The 17,000-nt window shown below is 38.1% G+C and overlaps 1 protein-coding gene and 1 long non-coding RNA gene across 3 annotated transcripts in view; both read right to left on the bottom strand.

Moving 5' to 3' along the window:
• Positions 1-15,507, bottom strand: part of LOC116695086 (uncharacterized) — a 15,818-nt gene extending 311 nt beyond the window's left edge. Inside the window, exons 1-2 of the long non-coding RNA XR_004333353.1 lie at positions 15,496-15,507; positions 7,532-7,538 (exon numbers count right to left, since the gene is read on the bottom strand). This is a non-coding gene — a long non-coding RNA (uncharacterized LOC116695086). The remainder of the gene's footprint in view (positions 1-7,531; positions 7,539-15,495) is intronic.
• A 309-nt stretch (positions 15,508-15,816) lies between these two features.
• Positions 15,817-17,000, bottom strand: part of kdm4b (lysine (K)-specific demethylase 4B) — a 52,829-nt gene continuing 51,645 nt past the window's right edge. For both annotated transcript variants that reach the window (XM_032525126.1, XM_032525127.1), the window contains exon 22: positions 15,817-16,261. In XM_032525126.1, coding sequence (XP_032381017.1) covers positions 15,818-16,261 — 444 coding nt within the window. In that variant the 3' untranslated portion in view covers position 15,817. The remainder of the gene's footprint in view (positions 16,262-17,000) is intronic.

Below are 17,000 nucleotides of genomic sequence, written 5' to 3'. Positions count from 1 at the left end.
TTACTCTCAAGTCACAAACATGTGTTTCCTGGGTAAAAGTCTTGTGTTTTCAGGAAAATGAATTCCACTCCCTGATTTGAGAGCCCTCTGTTTTATGTCCCTTCCTTCCACCCTGACCTCTTCCCTATGCAGACCACAGCTGTCTTATACAGCAGCAGTCAATGTGGTGCATACAGCAATAAATACGTGGCATCCATATGAATTACAGTGCATTCCTCTTTGTAGCCATATGTACGAATAGTTCATGAGAACAGCATGCTGGTTTAAATCCTGTGAATAGCGTGTGCATGTGAAGGCAATTTTAATCCCATGTGGGAATGGCTGACTCCACCACTACAACTTAAAACTACCATTTAGAGAGGTAATAACATAATGGAAATAGAATGAAAATAACATTGAGTCGCTATCCATAGGATAACAAATATTTATCTTTATTTAAGGGATTACTCTTTAAAATGTTGGAACGCCCAAATCTCAAAAACATGTTTTCTCACCTCTCTGAGGTGGTTTCTACCAAAAATGCAAAAACAGTATGGTAAAAATTAATAAGCTGTGTTATATTACTTTTAATTGGTAATCCCAAAACCTGAGACGTGAATTGATGCATTTATGCAGTTATATATGCATTAAGTATCTTCCGAAATAGTTTTACTTTAGAGATTGCTATTTATTAGTGAGATATAGTGACATGTGACATGTTAAATGACAGGCTTCAAGTTTTAATTGTGTTTGATGTCTAAAAATACAACCAGAATAGATGGGAAGAAATAGTAGGGCCTCACAATAAATGATTAAAAGAAGAAAAATGTATGAAAATAGTTTTCCTTATAAATCCTTTACAACATTTGAAGTCGTTGTGGAATAGTTTATAAAGGCTGAGTTTCTTATTCACATTGTGGTCGACATTGTGGTCGACTTTAAAGACACTACAGGTAAGAGTTCTTGACATAGCACGATCAAAGAAACTGTGATGGTGAGCAAAATGCAGCAAATCCTGCAGCTTATCACCACCACTTTTTCAAAGCATGACTCTTGGTAAAGCAGAATATTCAGGAAGTAAAGGCAGCAACATTAAACTGCTTTGTTCTTTCATGAGCCAGGATTTGGGAGGTTTGGGGTTGGATTTTCCATGAAATCTGTACATTATTTTTTTCAGCGGGATGTTAAATAACATTTTTATTAGAGCAGAGAGGACAATAATTATGTTTCAAATGGTAAACAGGGCTTATGAGGCTGAAATGTTGTTTTATAGCCTGGAAAAACCGGAAACTACAAAAACATCTAAATCCAGAGACAAGACAAACTTTTTCAAAAATCGTTTTCAAATCAAAGTAGAAGTAAAACTGTTTTCTGGTAATTTAGGTCACAGCAGCTGGTTTCTCAATCAGCTGCTCCCAGCTGACTCTCATTTCAAACCTTTCAACCGATGAGATGAGAACATAAAACGTTCTCAATTCCTTGTTTTCTCATGTTTTTAAAAAACTATATGTTATGTGATGGAAGATCCAGAGTTTTTTAATATGGAAAAAATACTGTAGAGATCATTCAAGATTCTGTCACATTTGTGGTATTTTCATTGCTTGAGGGATACTGGTACGGGGTTTCACTTTACCGGTCCCATTTCAACTGACCATTATTTTAATATGAGGCTTAATTTTTAATGATCTTTTAGTTGATACAATGTCAGAAAATGGGCCAAAAAATAACGGCCCAAATGTCCCATAACCCAAAAAAACAGCTTTTAACTACTTGTGTCCGATTGAGTAATCCAAAACCCAAAAATATTCAATTTGTTTGCTATAAAACAGTAAGAAGCAGCACATTCTCACTTTTGAGAGGCTGGAACTAGACAATGTTGCCATTTTTAAGTGCTAAACTATTAATATTGATTAAGCTGCCGTCACATGATTGGTTGATTATATACCTGCCTTAAGAAGCAGGTGTACCTGATAAAGTAATAGTAGACAGTTGACAATGGTAATACACAAGTGTAGCAATAGTGAAGCTAGTAGAAAGGAAGGCTGCACGCTAGCAAACAAGTATGTGAACAATGCAGAATTAAAAATAAATGAAAAATCTGCTTTGTAAATGTTTTGAGGAAGGAAATGTGTTCAGCATGTGTGTTAGACCCCAAGGACTTTTTGGCCAGAAACACTAAATGTAAAAATGTCCAGTTGTACCTTGCTCCAGTCATGTAGAAGTATACGCTAGGGTGTGTTGGTACACTGTGACATCACTGCAGGGTGTGGTTGTAACTTTTGCAATAACACACATTTGTTCAAAGCCAACAACCAGAGATGACAAGAGAATGCCGTGAAATTCTGTTTTATTTTCAGCCTGACATGTTAAAACAACAGCATTTCATTTTGAGTATGCATTGACCTTTAAGTCGATCTGAGACTTGCATCTGTTACATTACTGTTTGCGACAGTCTGTGCTGGGGTAACCCTGCTGTACTGCACATAGTGTCCTATTAGAAGACTGATTGGACAGATAAACATTTAACGTGTAAAGAAAGCAACTATTTGAGATTGAGAGGCATTTGCGATTAAAGAAGTCTTTTTCTTGCAGACAGACAACATCCCTTTTCTGTTCTGTGACCAGCCCCTCTGCGGCAGTGTCCTATCTACAGCTAGGAGGGACAACCAGCCAATTACATATTCTTCCCCTCTTAAGTCCATTAATCACCTCATTACAAAGGCCTCCCTTCCCTTTAAGGAGAGTTTGTTCCTGCTATAACACTTTATCACATTAATGCTTAATTAAGAATTATGTCCTAGCATCTTGGTTTTAATTATGTGAATGCCCAGCTCCATTTGTAAAGTAACTATGTTGCGAATGCCGCAGCAGCCTCCGCTTCTGCAGGAAGGACAGGGAGGGAAAACAGGCTGTGTCCTTTTGTTGAAGTAATAAATTAAGCTTTAAATGATGGAGGAATAGAAGGCAGAGCTTCCAGGCAACTGCGTCTTATTTGGAAGAGCGAACATTAATGCACTCAAAAGTAAAAGGGGGGGTTGTGAAAAATGTGGCATGTCACCTTATGAGGCCAAAGATGAATATAGATCCACAGGCAAGAGTTTCATTTGACATTAACTGCTGTGATACTGTCAGCACAATACAGGGGCTGTTCCATAGACGATGTTCATGGCTCCTTCATCTTCCTCACATCAACATATTTTGTTCAGAAGAGGAAGGATAAGAGCTGTTATTCACAGGGAAGATGATGAGGCTGCTCCATCTTTGTTACAACAAGGTTTTTTTTGACTACTCCTGCTGAACTTTATTTCCCAAGAAATACATTCTCACAAAGTGATTCACTGTGGGTTGACATGGCAGACAAAGCAGCATCAGCAATGAGCCAACAAATATCTCATACATTCATTTATACATTCAACCTTTTACTTGTACAGATTGCGTCCGATGAGAGCAGTTCTCTCCCTTTCATCGGCTCCTTGTGTACAAATGCAAAAATGAAACATTTAGACAAATGTTCAAACTTTCAAAACTGCAAATAAAAGATAACAAAAAATGAAATGTCAACACAATGTCATAGGGGAAAAGGCCTATTTTTTTTTAAAGATCATTTTCAAACCTTTTTTTTATAATTGGACTGCTAAGACTTGAAAGGGGAGAGAGAGGGGGAATGACATGCAGCAAAGGCCGCAGGTCGGAGTCGAACCCGCGTCCACTGTGTCGAGGAGTAAACCTCTGTGTACTGTACGGGTGCCCGCTCTACCAGGCGTCCAGGAAATGGCCTGTTTGACCTTAAAAATCTGCTTCACTCTTCACTTCAAAGGGGTACAGGTAGAGTATACTGTATGTCTAATAAGATTGATATCCTAAAACAGACACTGGCTGTGTGACTGGTGATTAGGATTAAGTAAAAGTGCATACTAAAATATATCCGTAGCACAAAGTAAGAAAAATGATAACAAAAAGTATTTAAAGTTGGCACGCAATGCTTGGTCATATTTTCTATTTTTTGGTTCATTCTTTGGCTTTATTTCGTTAATTTATGGATACTTTTGATAATTTTAGACTATTTTGTTTAGACAAATTTTGTTACTAATGTTACTAAACTAATAATAATTAGTGTTGATACAAGATTAAAAGTTTTGCCTTTTTTGTTAATTAATTTTGTTCATTGTATAAGAAAAACCTTCCTATCCATTAAAGTAAAGAATCAAAAAGGATTGTTTTGGGAATCATCCCAAAACTTGAGTGTCGTATTGGCACTAGTATCAAAAACTTTTAAATGAGACCCAACCCTACAGTGATGAACATATATTACTACTAAATCAAATATGGAGAAATTAAGCTATTATTCCATTCATTAAGCTATTAAGCTATTATTCCAGAGCTCCATTGTTGAGCAGAAAGAAAGCAACTTCTCCTGGAAATAAAACTATTAAATACTCACTTTTGAGTGGGCTGTGAGGTCAATTATGAATTATTATTAAATGAAATGCACTCTAATCACATCATGTTCCTCTGCAGCCAAGAACTCCTACCTCCCTACTGTATACTGTATGCCAATTCATAAGTTAGCATAGACGAAGTATACCAGATTTATTTATGTTGCTTTGATAACTGCTGTGCTTAAATATATTTAAATATATATTTTTAAAAAAATCCATGTTTCTAAATTAATGTTGTAATGACTAATTGATGAAGTGCTTCACCTGGCAGATTAGAGCTGAGGAGCTGACGTTCTGAGGGTTACCACGAAAAAATTAGAGTAGGTCTTTATTAGAAGCCAGCAGATGTGAATGAGTATTGGCTCCTGTAGTTTTTGTTATTCCTCTTTTTGCTGATTCCTCAGTGGGAAAAATAAAAGATAACCTCATTGTTTTAGTTTTTGGTGTTAGAAGAACCCAGAAGAAAATCCTTACACTGATAATGAAATGTGAATTTGCAGCAGGAAGGAGGAATTGTTTTGTTTAATTTTAAATAAGAAAAATAAAAGGATCCCCACTGAAGGGGGACAAGTTGGGGTGTCGGATGTGATAATGAGAGTTTACACAGGATGAGACGGGTAAGGAGGGCTGATGAGGGCATCAGCGCAGCGAGGGGTGGTTTTCTCCCAGGGTGCATCTCTGTCAGATGTTTAAGGAGGGACAGACATTCAGATATTGTGAAGCTTGATGTCTCCATTTTCAGCTTCTGCACCGCCAGCTCGCCATGTCTTCTATCAGCACTGTACACATAGCTCTCTGTACATATTGATGTCCACGGCGGCTTTGATGAAGAAAGACATTCTAGACATGAAGAAAGAGGAAAAGTATTTTTTCTTTCCGAAATGAGACTGTGATACCTGCTCTAACAAGTAAATGCATGTTATGTTATGCATGTAATGTATTTTGCATGCTGTTCAATTCAGTTATATTGATCAAATGAAATGGCTTAAAAATTAAGTTTTTCCCACGGTGCATGGGGCCCTCTTTTGGCAGGAGGGCTCTATGTGAAGACGTGAAGAACGGTGAGATTTTCTCTTCTGCTTACTCAGTACACACACAGATACTTGAATACACCTTATGGTGCAACATGGTCACATCATCAGGGATGCTCCCAGGGTCATAGGGTGTTTTGGGTCTTACATCAGACACCTTCACTTGGGCTACCCAGCCGGTGGGGATCAGGCCCTGTCAGGTAGCGCACCACTCCACGCGTCCCCCATCTTTAACTAGAGCCGCCATGAAGCCTTTCCAGCAGCTTCCACAATGTTCTTGATGGCTCTTTGCCTGTGCAGTACGCAAATCCCTAAAAGTCCGAGGACCCGGTGTAGAGACTGGCCTGCAAAGCCCTTGCAGCCCACTTCAACAGGTTCACAGCAGGCCTTCCACCCATTTCTCTGACACTCAGCTACCAGATCAGCGTGCTTGGCCCTCTTCCTTTCCTGGGTTTTCTCCATTTGATCTTCCCTGGGGACAGTCAGTTAAAGTAGCACCACCTGCTTGCTTGCCGAGGACATCAAGACCACGTCCAGTCACAGATATTGTTTACTTTGTCAAATAAGGGTTTGCCGTCACGCTTATTGTTGTGTTACTGTTAGTGTGAACATTTGTTCACTGAGGATTTCAACATTTGTTGATTTTAGCTGTGAAATAAGAAGGACACAGAGATAAGAAAACACTTCTTCACACAGAGGAAGAAAAGGCACCCAGAGTTGTACGGATATCCTTGGGGTTTACATTTTAGGATTACTCACAGCAAGTCTTGAAGGCAAATTCTGATTTATTTTCAGATTAAATGTTGTTTAATGTGACTGTGAGGGAAAACATATTGATAATAGTCTTGCTTCTATCTGGGATGTCCAGAGGTCATTGAGTCTGTTTCTTTGAGTTGTTGGACATGCTCTTAATATTTGTGATGTCAAAATGTTCTATGATTGTCTTTGGACATTTGCTGCTGATGGTGGTTTTTCCTGCTTGTGTGCATACCGGTCAAGAACAATTTGTCATCACTTTATTTTCTGTAATGACGTTATTCTAGTGTTAAGGGACTGTTGATAGAGGTTTACATTGATGTCCAGGTCACTTGGTTGTGTATTCGGATTTTAAAAGGAGATTAGAGTTAATTTCAGAGGTGAAAAGTGATGCGGGGTTCAGAACAGCTCTTCAAGCAGCCACTTGGCTTAGATGAGTAGATTTGTATTTCTCCACTGGCATAATATCCCGTCAGTGTTGAGAAGGCTTTGAAAAAGCATTTTGACTAATATTGAAAGAAAGCTTACTGAAAGTATAATTTAACCGTTCAGGAGATCACAACCCAATGCTAAGAAGGCCCAACAACATCACACATTCAAAGCTTTTGGCTTCACAACTAAAACCATTCGTCTATTCCTCTGTGAATACAATGTTTATAATGTGTTAATGTAGGACCGTCTATGTGTGTAGCATGTCGGTTTTTTAAAGAAATTGAAATCTTATTGTCATGGATTTACCTGGCACAAATTAATTGAGAAAAAAATGTGTGGTAAAATTACTGTATTATAGAGTAACATTATAACTATTCTGTTCTTTTGAGCTTGTGTAATTTTTTCTTGTATGTTGGGTTCCTGGCAGCTGTATAAATGATAAATCAGACTTGTGCTGAACAAGATAAAATGCACGTGGGGTTGGACTTTTTAAAAGGCAACAAAAAGAAATGCATGAAAAGTAAGCAAAAATAAACCATTGCAAAGGTGGACTCCAAAAGTATTAAATACTTTCTTTGGACCAAGAGTGCAGATTCTTCAGTTCTCCATATTTCATGGGTACTAAAAATTGTCGGGGTGCAAGGTAAACTCCCTTCCTACTTTCTAATACAAACCCTCCCAACCACAATTTCTTCCATTTTTGATCCTGCTCTGCTCACAATCCTATCTCTATCTCTCTAATCTTTATGCACCTTACTGTCAGTTTTTTCTTCCTTACTCTTTCCCAACAACCCTCTAGAACTCTTCTTTGTCTTCTCCTATGGCGACCTCATGATGACTAACCTTGAGGCAGCCGAGCTCTCAGTGCATAATTACCCTCAGCTTTGCAATCACACGCCTCCTGGCAACATCTCTGCAAGCATTGAGATGCTCCCGTGTTGTTCAACACCCTACACTGCAGATCGCAACAGGAAATATCTGTCATCAGGCAGGTGAGGTTGGTAAGACAAGACACGCTGCAGAGTTCAATCTGCCAAGTGCTTACGCATGATGAAGTGAAGCTTTTAGCTGAAGTCAAGTGACTTTTAACTTATCCAGACAGAGATTTCACTTCATAACCTCTTACAGGCATTTACTTTGCTTCTGTGTCAGCAACACATCACTTCAGACTGAAAACTAAGAGACTTAAACCATATCCTAAATTTGTTCCTATTAAATACCTACACAGGTTAACAATATTTTTTTTAATTGTGACAGTGCCTTCTAGGTCATGTTGTAGCCACAGAAGTAAACCATATGCCCAAGGTTGTAAGGACTTCAAAGGAGATGATTTAATGACATAAAAAAGTAAGAGATTTAATGTAGATTTACACCAAAATGAGCTGAGGAAGAGGTCCATGAACACCACAGTTTATTAAAAACAGTACAATTGTACTGTTGATATTTATAATCAAATGCTTAAATTAAAAATTTACCAAACCCAAGAATGAATTCACTGTGGAAAACCTGCTGTTAATGGAAGTACAAACCTTCAGTTTTAACTGATCATTTCCATTCATTTTGGGATAAACTGTGGCTTCAGGGTCGTTAGCACTTTTGGGATTTTTTATTTAGGCCTATTTATTAATTATTGCATCTCTTCATACAGTTGTAGTTGAACATTCCCTCTTCGTCAGGATGTTAGAAAAACAGACAGGAGTGACCATAAAACAGGTGGAAGCTCTTGCTCAATAACCCAATTATGTTATATTATGACATGGCTTGGTTGAATTCTAATGTAAAGTGGTCTGTTATTTTCTTGATAACACAAGTATAACACACCGTTGCCATAGCTGCAAGACAGCAATCAATCAATTAATCTATTCGCTGAATGAATAATTTAGATAATTTATCAGCGAGTGGCTTCCATTAGCTTAGCTTAGCTAGCTACATTGCGACATGTTTGATGTTAACTAACAGGTGTGTCAACACGCAGCGGCTGTGCAAAAAGGAAACAAGATAAATGAGGACATAAACGTCAACATAAATATTCCCAAAGAAGTCATTCACTGTGTCTCACTTCACCGTCAACGGTAATGTTGAGTTTGATGTGAATTAGCTAGAGTAGCCGATAGCCCGCTAGCTCACTACAATGCTTCAGCTAATGTGTCATTCCTGCAGTAATTAAAACTGCAGCGGGGTAATTTATCCACCTGTAGTGATAGCACCCCATAACAGCCCAACTCATAAAATATACAACTACTACCACAGCTCGTAAGGGGGATAAAATGCGTGCCCGGATTGGTGGCTTTTGCCACAAATGTATTCAGTGCAGGAGGGGGAGATACTGTGGTGCTGAGTAATTATAAAGGGTTGCGTTAAACAGCTACAGAGTTTACGTTGCTATGGACGCAGGATTTCAACTGTACAGACGTAACAAACTATTTTCTTTAGCGGAAGCAATACAATCAAATCTAAATCAATAAACGCCTTTTTTAAATTAATATTTTATGTCAAATTATTGATTGATTTGGTAAGTAGATATGTAACAAGCGGGATAATGTAGAGCGAGGCTGTTGTTGTAGTAAATACAACCGCCTCGCTCTACATTATTCCTTTCTTAAGATACGTAATCCACAATATCTACCCCACTTCAAAATTCTGTGTTGGAGATTTTGATGAAGTTGATAACGTACAGCTAACCGATTCATTCGGTTAGCTGAATGACTTTCCTCTAAAAAACTTCACAGAAAAATCTGGATAGAAACACAACTTTGTGCACTTAGCCAAACAAAAGTTACACAAATGTGTATTTTAAAAATAAACCCATTTACAGGCAGCTGCAGAGCAGATGCAGTAAAAATTATTTTGTGACTTGCCTGCAAAGTAAAAATGATGAGCTTTCTCGTTTTGCAAGCCCTGCTATTAAGAGTTTCACAAAAAAAACATCAGCTGCAGGACTGGGCTCTGCTGCAGTAAAATCTCTTCCTTCAAGTGTAATTAAAAAAAACCTCTGGCAAAGGAATGAATTAAAGGCTCCCAGTAGCATTGATAACCCTGGCGTGGCAACAAGCGAGGGTTTTACCAGGCTCCTAATGGGCCTGCTAAAACGCCCTTTAATATGTTTTCTCCTGTAAATGATCAAAACTCCTTTTTTGTAACCTCAATAATGATCTTTATCGAGGAGTGAAAGAGAAAATGTTCACAAAGGATGAAAGGGGTGGGGGGACACCACAGGCGACGGCACTTGGATGGGCTAAAGGCTAATTGTGTCTGAAATGAGGTTTTAAGCGGCTGAATTAGCAGAGGGTGCAGCGCATGGCAGCTGAGAAATGGAGGGAAAATAAGCGTAGGTCACATACAGATAAGCATGCCAGCTCTCTGAGAGTCTGACTCTGTTTGGTGCAGCTCTTTAAACCACACAAGACGCTGTCTGGTGATTAATTAGGCTGACTGAGAACAGGAAACCCTGTCATTACTTAGCGTATTCATCTTTCGTTTCAGTCATTTAGAAACTCTCTTCTGCAGAGCAGTTTACAGTGAGTCCCAGAATAACAGTGAATTCATACATCAGCAAATACCATTCACTGCAACCTGAAAACAGAAAAAAAATATCCATTAAAATGATTGTGTAGGGTAAAGAAGTGAAATGAAAAGAAGTATAACAACAAGACAGGAGTGTTTTTAGTGCAAGCAGCGATGTAATAGAGCCTCCTGGATGGATGAGTTTCCAGGTTTCTTGTGAAAAGAGGAGTAATGTGAGTATTTAAATGATAGAGGGAGAGAAAGAAGACATGCTCAAGATGTGGAGAACAGTGTTTATTGCACAAGTAAGGGACTAAATATGATGTAGCATCTCCAGCTGTGCACTCAGCTCTGTCAGCGTGTGTGGTCGGCATGCAAATATGGGCTGATGGATGTATCTGGTCTCATCTAAAAGGAACAAGCCTGGGGGGGGGCCTGTGGTTGCCCGAAGACTAATGGGCCGATTAAGAGCTTCAAGGAGGCGGCAATTTATTTGTCTTGTGTGACTGGATGAAGATTCACTTCATTAATAAGGCCCGGCACTTACCAACATTGGTTTTTTTTCTTTCTTCCCTCTTCCTCTCCAACAAGCCTCTCTCTTTCTCAGTTAGTGTGTCCAAAGCAAGAGAAAACAATTGGAGACTTGTTAGACAGAAAAAGACCTGTATCACCAAATCCAGACATTCAAGAAAAACAGTTCTCCTTACAAGTTTTTGAAATTGCGATGCATTTTTAATAAACAACATATGAACAGACAGCATATGGAACAAGGTGTTTGTTAGTCTTTATCCTTGACGTTCCACTTCCGAGAAAAGCTCCAATGCCGCAGGAAATTCTGCTGGATGCATGTATTTTCCCCTGTTTACCTGTTTTCACATGTTCTCAACTGTTTGCTAACAACTTTACAGCTTTATAACGCAACGTCAGTGTGGATTTACAGGTGGTTTCCAAGTGGCCAAAAATGGTTAATGCAGATTTAATTATGAGAACTATTTGTAGTGGCTCATCTCTACTTGATAAATTAACTAACATACAAATGTGCTGTGTCAACAGCAATGTAGCAATGAAATTAGACAGCAGGAAAAGTAAACCTTTAAATTCAGTTGCTTTTCACTGTCAGTGCTGCCTGAGTGCTGACATCCAATATGGCCATTAAAGATAGTTGATAAATGCAGTTTAGAAGTTCATAAAGATCAGGCACCTCCAACTTCTCAGTCCAATCCCCTTGAAACATTAGACAGTGTTGACAGACTGAGCTCCACTAAGTCATTATTGTAATGCTGCTTCAGTGATGTGATTTACTAGGCAGAAATGTAATAAAAGCTTAAGGCTATAATGGAGCCTGTCATATCAACCAGCTTGTCAACATAATTGCCACTTCCATCTGCAATTAGATCCCACTGCATTTACTGATTTCCATTTCCATGTAAGCCATTCAGCTGCCTGATTGTCATCGAGCAGGTTAGAGGTTTCAGTGTCGTCCTCAAGGACATTTTGGTAGAGACAGGCTCGCACTGGCTGTCACAAACTTTGAACTTACTCTACAGCCAGAAGGACACATGCTGCTGTAATGCCCTCTTAGTCATCAAAAGTTTTCTGTGTTTCCCCTCAGTTTTACCTCTGGCTGGGTTCAACTGAATAAAGGAATCAAACTCTGGAGTTGTTAAAGTAATTGCCAAGCTGGCACTTCCCCCAGTTCCTCTGCAAAGACATAGCGGGCATTTCAGAATGTTAATGGCCATCCTGCTCCAGCGAGGGCAATGCAGAGATGGCATATGCAGAGCTAGTAGTGCGTGCGTGCGTGCGTGCGTGCGTGCGTGCGTGCGTGCGTGTGTAAGAGCATATGAGCATATGAGCACATGACCACTAAACGATTTGTCCACGAGCCATAGATTTCTTGTTCTTCCAGTGACCTTCTCTATCCCCACTTCTGTCCTCTTCTATTGGGCTTGTTCCAAATTCCAGAGGCTCTCAACACTAAAGTCACAGTGAATCCTGTTAGTATCAGGGCATGAAGAAAACAGAAACTGTTCAAAACAACTCTCACTGATCCTGTTGTGCTGCTTGGAGGTGTATTTTTAACCTGTGGACAATGTCATGTAATTTTTGTTTCCAATGCTACAATGGAATTTGACAGCAGCGAATACTTCAGCGATCTAAACAAATGGTAGGAACATGTTTTGTTGTCAGTGCATCAGAATCAAAAAGCAACATTTAGACAATACACAACGATTTGAAATTTAAAAAATCTGAGTACATTGCAGTTAAAAGGCATGCCAACCTGTTTAAGGACGTTTTGAAAGCTGAGAGTGTGTCCATGGGAACTATGTACTGTAATTATTCCTGCAATTTTAAACCTGCTCTAATCAATATGTTTTATAGCAATGGATTAAATAACTACAATGTGAAAGGTACTGCTTAAAGTGACAAATCAAATGTGAATTTACACCCACCTGCTGTTCCCTTCAGCTCTACTGCCCAGCCTTTTAGCATCTTTCAGCTCTAGTAAATAAATATTAGTGAGTCGTTGTGAGGCAGAAATATATAATCCCGCGCCTAAAATACAAGTAAGCACTTTCACTATCATGATCAAATGCTTAAATAAGAGATGGGTAAACTTAGATAATTTACCTCTGATCTGCAGTCCCATGAAAATATGTAAGGTTCCTTCCCAGTGTTTATTCAGTTTGCAAAATATAAAATGTAGAATTCATTAGAGGAAGATTCAGCTAATCACACCATCTAAAAATAACTTGTGTGACGAGCCCATCGATGAAGCAAAAAAACATAGTTTGTATTTGACTTTTTATGACATACCATTTTGACTTTTCATTACAGACTATACTTTGACTTTTTATGACGTATTATGGAAAAACTTTTTTTCATGACTTTTTATGTACTAAACTATACTATAACTTTTAAATGGCACACTATAACTTTGACTTTTTATGTCATCCTAAACTATGAATTTTTCATGACTTTTTAATGGCATACTATAACTTTTTATGACATACTGAAATAAGAATTTTGATGACTTTTTATGACATACTAAACTCTGACATTTTTATGACTTTTATTGACATACTATACATTTTTTTTTTTTCAACATACCATAATTTACTAGTCATACTATACTATGACTTTTTATGACCTACTATACTGTTACGTTTTCATGACATGACTTTTGGCATTCACTGACCTTCTGTGACATATAAAACTTTGAATTTTTATGATTTTTTATAGCATGATTTACAATTCATTTTTCATGACTTTTATTACGTTTTTCACTAAACTATGAATCCATTCAATATCATGACTTTTCATGACATCCTATACTATGACTTAATTTTTTGACAATCTACCACACTTTAACTTTTCATGACACTATGACGTTTTTTTATTTTTTGTGACATACTAAACTATGAATTTTTATGACATTTTATGGCATACTATACTATGACATTTTTCACTTTATTATGAATTAATACTACACTATGGTTTTTTTGACGTTTTGGTTTACTTTTTATGACGACATACCATACATATACAGACATAAGAAACTGAGAAATTACTTTTGGCATACAATGACTTTTCATGACATACTAAACCATGACTTTAAGGCATACTACTATACAAGTTTTTATTACATACTAAACTATGACTTAATATTCTATACTATGACATTTTCATGACATACTGAACTATGACTTTTATGGCATACTATTCAATGACTTAACTTTTTGTGACATACTATACGACCACTTCATGACATAAACTATGACTCTTTATTCCTGACTTTTTATTACATACTACACTGACTTTCGTATGACATCCTTTCCCATGACTTTTTGGATTCATGGCATACTATCTATCCCTCAGTATGACATTAAATAATTGTAAGGTATTAGTTGATACTGCAGGTACTTTATCTTTCCACCGTTAGTCCAAGGATTTTGACCCAGAAACTACTCTTTGAATCTCTTTGGTACTGAACACACAAAAACACAGAGCTGGCGACTAGCAACCCACTTTAATTCCTATGAAATCAATTTTCTTTACGGATATCATTTGGATACAGGAACACATTTGTTTCCCAACATTTCAGTTGTGGTGACAGGAAAAAAGGTTTATGTGCGACATTTACAAATTTGAATCACAATACACAAGGCCTACGGTATGTACAAGGTGTTGGGAAACTCAGTCCATCAGTAGTTTAATGTCTCCGTAGCGCCTCTGAAGCAATACATGGCCATATCCGGGAAAAAGAAAGATGTATTTACCAGGTATATTACTGGGTAATATACCTATAAAACTCTGTCGAAAATAATCAATAATATTGTAGATCGGCCAAGTTTGTAAATTCCAAAATGAATATAGAAAGGATACAGTAATAAAAAAAAAAGAAAATATTAATTCTTACATACAATTTAAACCAAGAATGGTCCAAAATATTTCCAGATTTTAGGGTTCCTACATATACATTTCCTTTTTTCAAATAGACCTTTTCCAGACTTTCATTCTTTAAATTTACTTCAGGGCCAGTTCATGTGCTAATAAGAGAAATGTGACAGAAAACAAAGATATCACTCATTATAGTGGACAAACTGTTAACAGGAGCAATATAAGCAACAGATATTCATATACCAATTATGACTGATATTTTCCAGGCTGTTCTGTACTTCCTAAACTATTTCAGGACTTCCATGTTAAATGAAATTTAGTTTTCACATGTAGGAACCCTGAGAAAGTTATGGTTGTGAAAATTGGAGCTGCCAAATGGCAGTTTGAATGTTGTCAATACATAAAAGGTCTCACCTGTTAACTACCATGACACATCTTCACAAACATTCAATGCATCCTGCAGACAAATCTACTACTGTTTGCATTCAACATGTTTATTCTATTACAAATAATAATTCAATATTTGACAAAGACATTTAAATACTGAGTTCCCCCTACAATATTTTTCCCTCATCCACCATCCCCCCCCTCCCTCCCTCCCTGCCTGCCTGCCTGCCTGCCTGCCTCCCTCCCTCCCTCCCTCCCTCCCTTCCTTGCAATCTAACAATAAACACCTTGGTGAGAATATCCTGCAGATGGACGATGTGACACTTTAGTTCCAAAACAGTTTCAAAGCCATTAATGGCTGGATTGAAAAATAGATATTTTGTTGCTGGTTATTTGATTCAAAGAGAAAAACTGAAGTCCATCGGACTGAGAGGCAGTCATAGTAATTAGCTTCCTGTACAAAAGAAAACAAGTGTGCTGTTATTGAATTAATGCAACGAGGTATGGAGTTGATACCACCCAAAAGGCAAATTCATATTAAGATGAATTCGCACAAGAAGCACAACAGCTAACAAAAAATGGAAAACACCAAAAGGCCTAAAAAACAACAAATAATAATGTCAAAAATAAAAATGCCTTGTTTAGCTGCTGCTTCAGAACAAGCTAAAGCACCACTGCAAATACATTAACTCAAAATTAGGAAAATTAACATGCATTTAAAAGAGTGCTTGTGTGTCTATTCCTGCTCCCGCCCTTAGCTCTCAGAGCTGGTGGAGGAAATGTTTTTTTGTCCATAATACAGCACTCCGTAGAATCCCCCTCCATTAGCTTACTTCCTATTGGCTCAGCCTCCACTGGCCAGATAATAATATAGTGTAGTCGTTTTCTTTAATACAGGGGTCCGGGGCTACCGTCCTGAGGAAAATGTGATTGGAGGAGGCTCTCCATGTAGGAAACATCGACTGAAAAAGGGGTCGACTGCAGAGTCAGCATGGGGTCCGAGGCCAGGGCTGACTCAGGTAGAGCGTCAGTGAGGGTGATGCTCGTGTCCATTGGGGTCTCAGCGTCCATCTGAATACCACTGGTTGGGGCGGGGTCATCATGTGAGGTTGTGATGGTCTGGGATAAAGGTTGTGAGGTCGGCAGTGTACAAATACTATGATGTTCTGCTGCTGGTGCTGCTACTGGGGCTGTGGTTAGGGTGTAGGCGGGTTTATTGGTTGTCTCCATGGGGGTTTCAGAGAGCAGGGCTGGGCCAGACGGCAGGCGGCGGCGTTTGGCTGCTTGGGCTTCATCTGCTGATGAAACCCCCTCTTGTGGTATAGGTATGGCCTGAAAACAGACAGACACAGAATTAGACTGAGGACACATGGGGACCATCAGAAATTTCTGAATGTGTCCAAAATCACTCTGTATTTATTTTGTAAAGTGTACTGCATTTTATTGTGTGTCCAATATAATATATATTTACATATAAAATATAATATAGTGCCCTCGAAAATTCCACAACAAAACAAAAAAGCAGCGCCCACAATCATGCAATGCTCCACATTTTTATAAATGAGAAAATTACAGTTGTGCGTCCCTTTCAAACTTTTAATGGCAGATTTTTACTGCTAATTATTGAGTAAACAATTGAGCGTCCATTATATACAGTGAAGGAAAAAAAGTATTTGACCCCCTGTTGCTCTTGTACGTTTGCCCGCTTACAAAGACATGATCAGTCTATATTTCTAATGGTAGGTTCATTTGAACAGTGAGAGACAAAATTAAAATTAAAATCCAGACAAACATGTCAAAAATGTTAAAAATTGATTTGCATTTTAATGAGATAAATAAGTATTTGACCCTTCTCATTCAGAAAGGTTTCTGGCTCCCAGGTGTCTTTTCTAGAGGTAACGAGCTAAGGTTAGAGTGCACTTGTAAAGGGTGTGCTCCTAATCTCAGCACGTTACCTGTATAAAAAAACAGAAGCAATCAATCAATCAATCAATTAATCAATCAGATTCCAAACTCTCCACCATGGCCAAGGCCAAAGAGCTCTCCAAGGATGTCAGGGACAAGATTGTAG

Source organism: Etheostoma spectabile, chromosome 9 (assembly GCF_008692095.1).
Source record: "Etheostoma spectabile isolate EspeVRDwgs_2016 chromosome 9, UIUC_Espe_1.0, whole genome shotgun sequence".
Lineage (NCBI taxonomy): Eukaryota > Metazoa > Chordata > Actinopteri > Perciformes > Percidae > Etheostoma > Etheostoma spectabile.
This window is presented reverse-complemented; position numbering and strand designations above follow the sequence as displayed.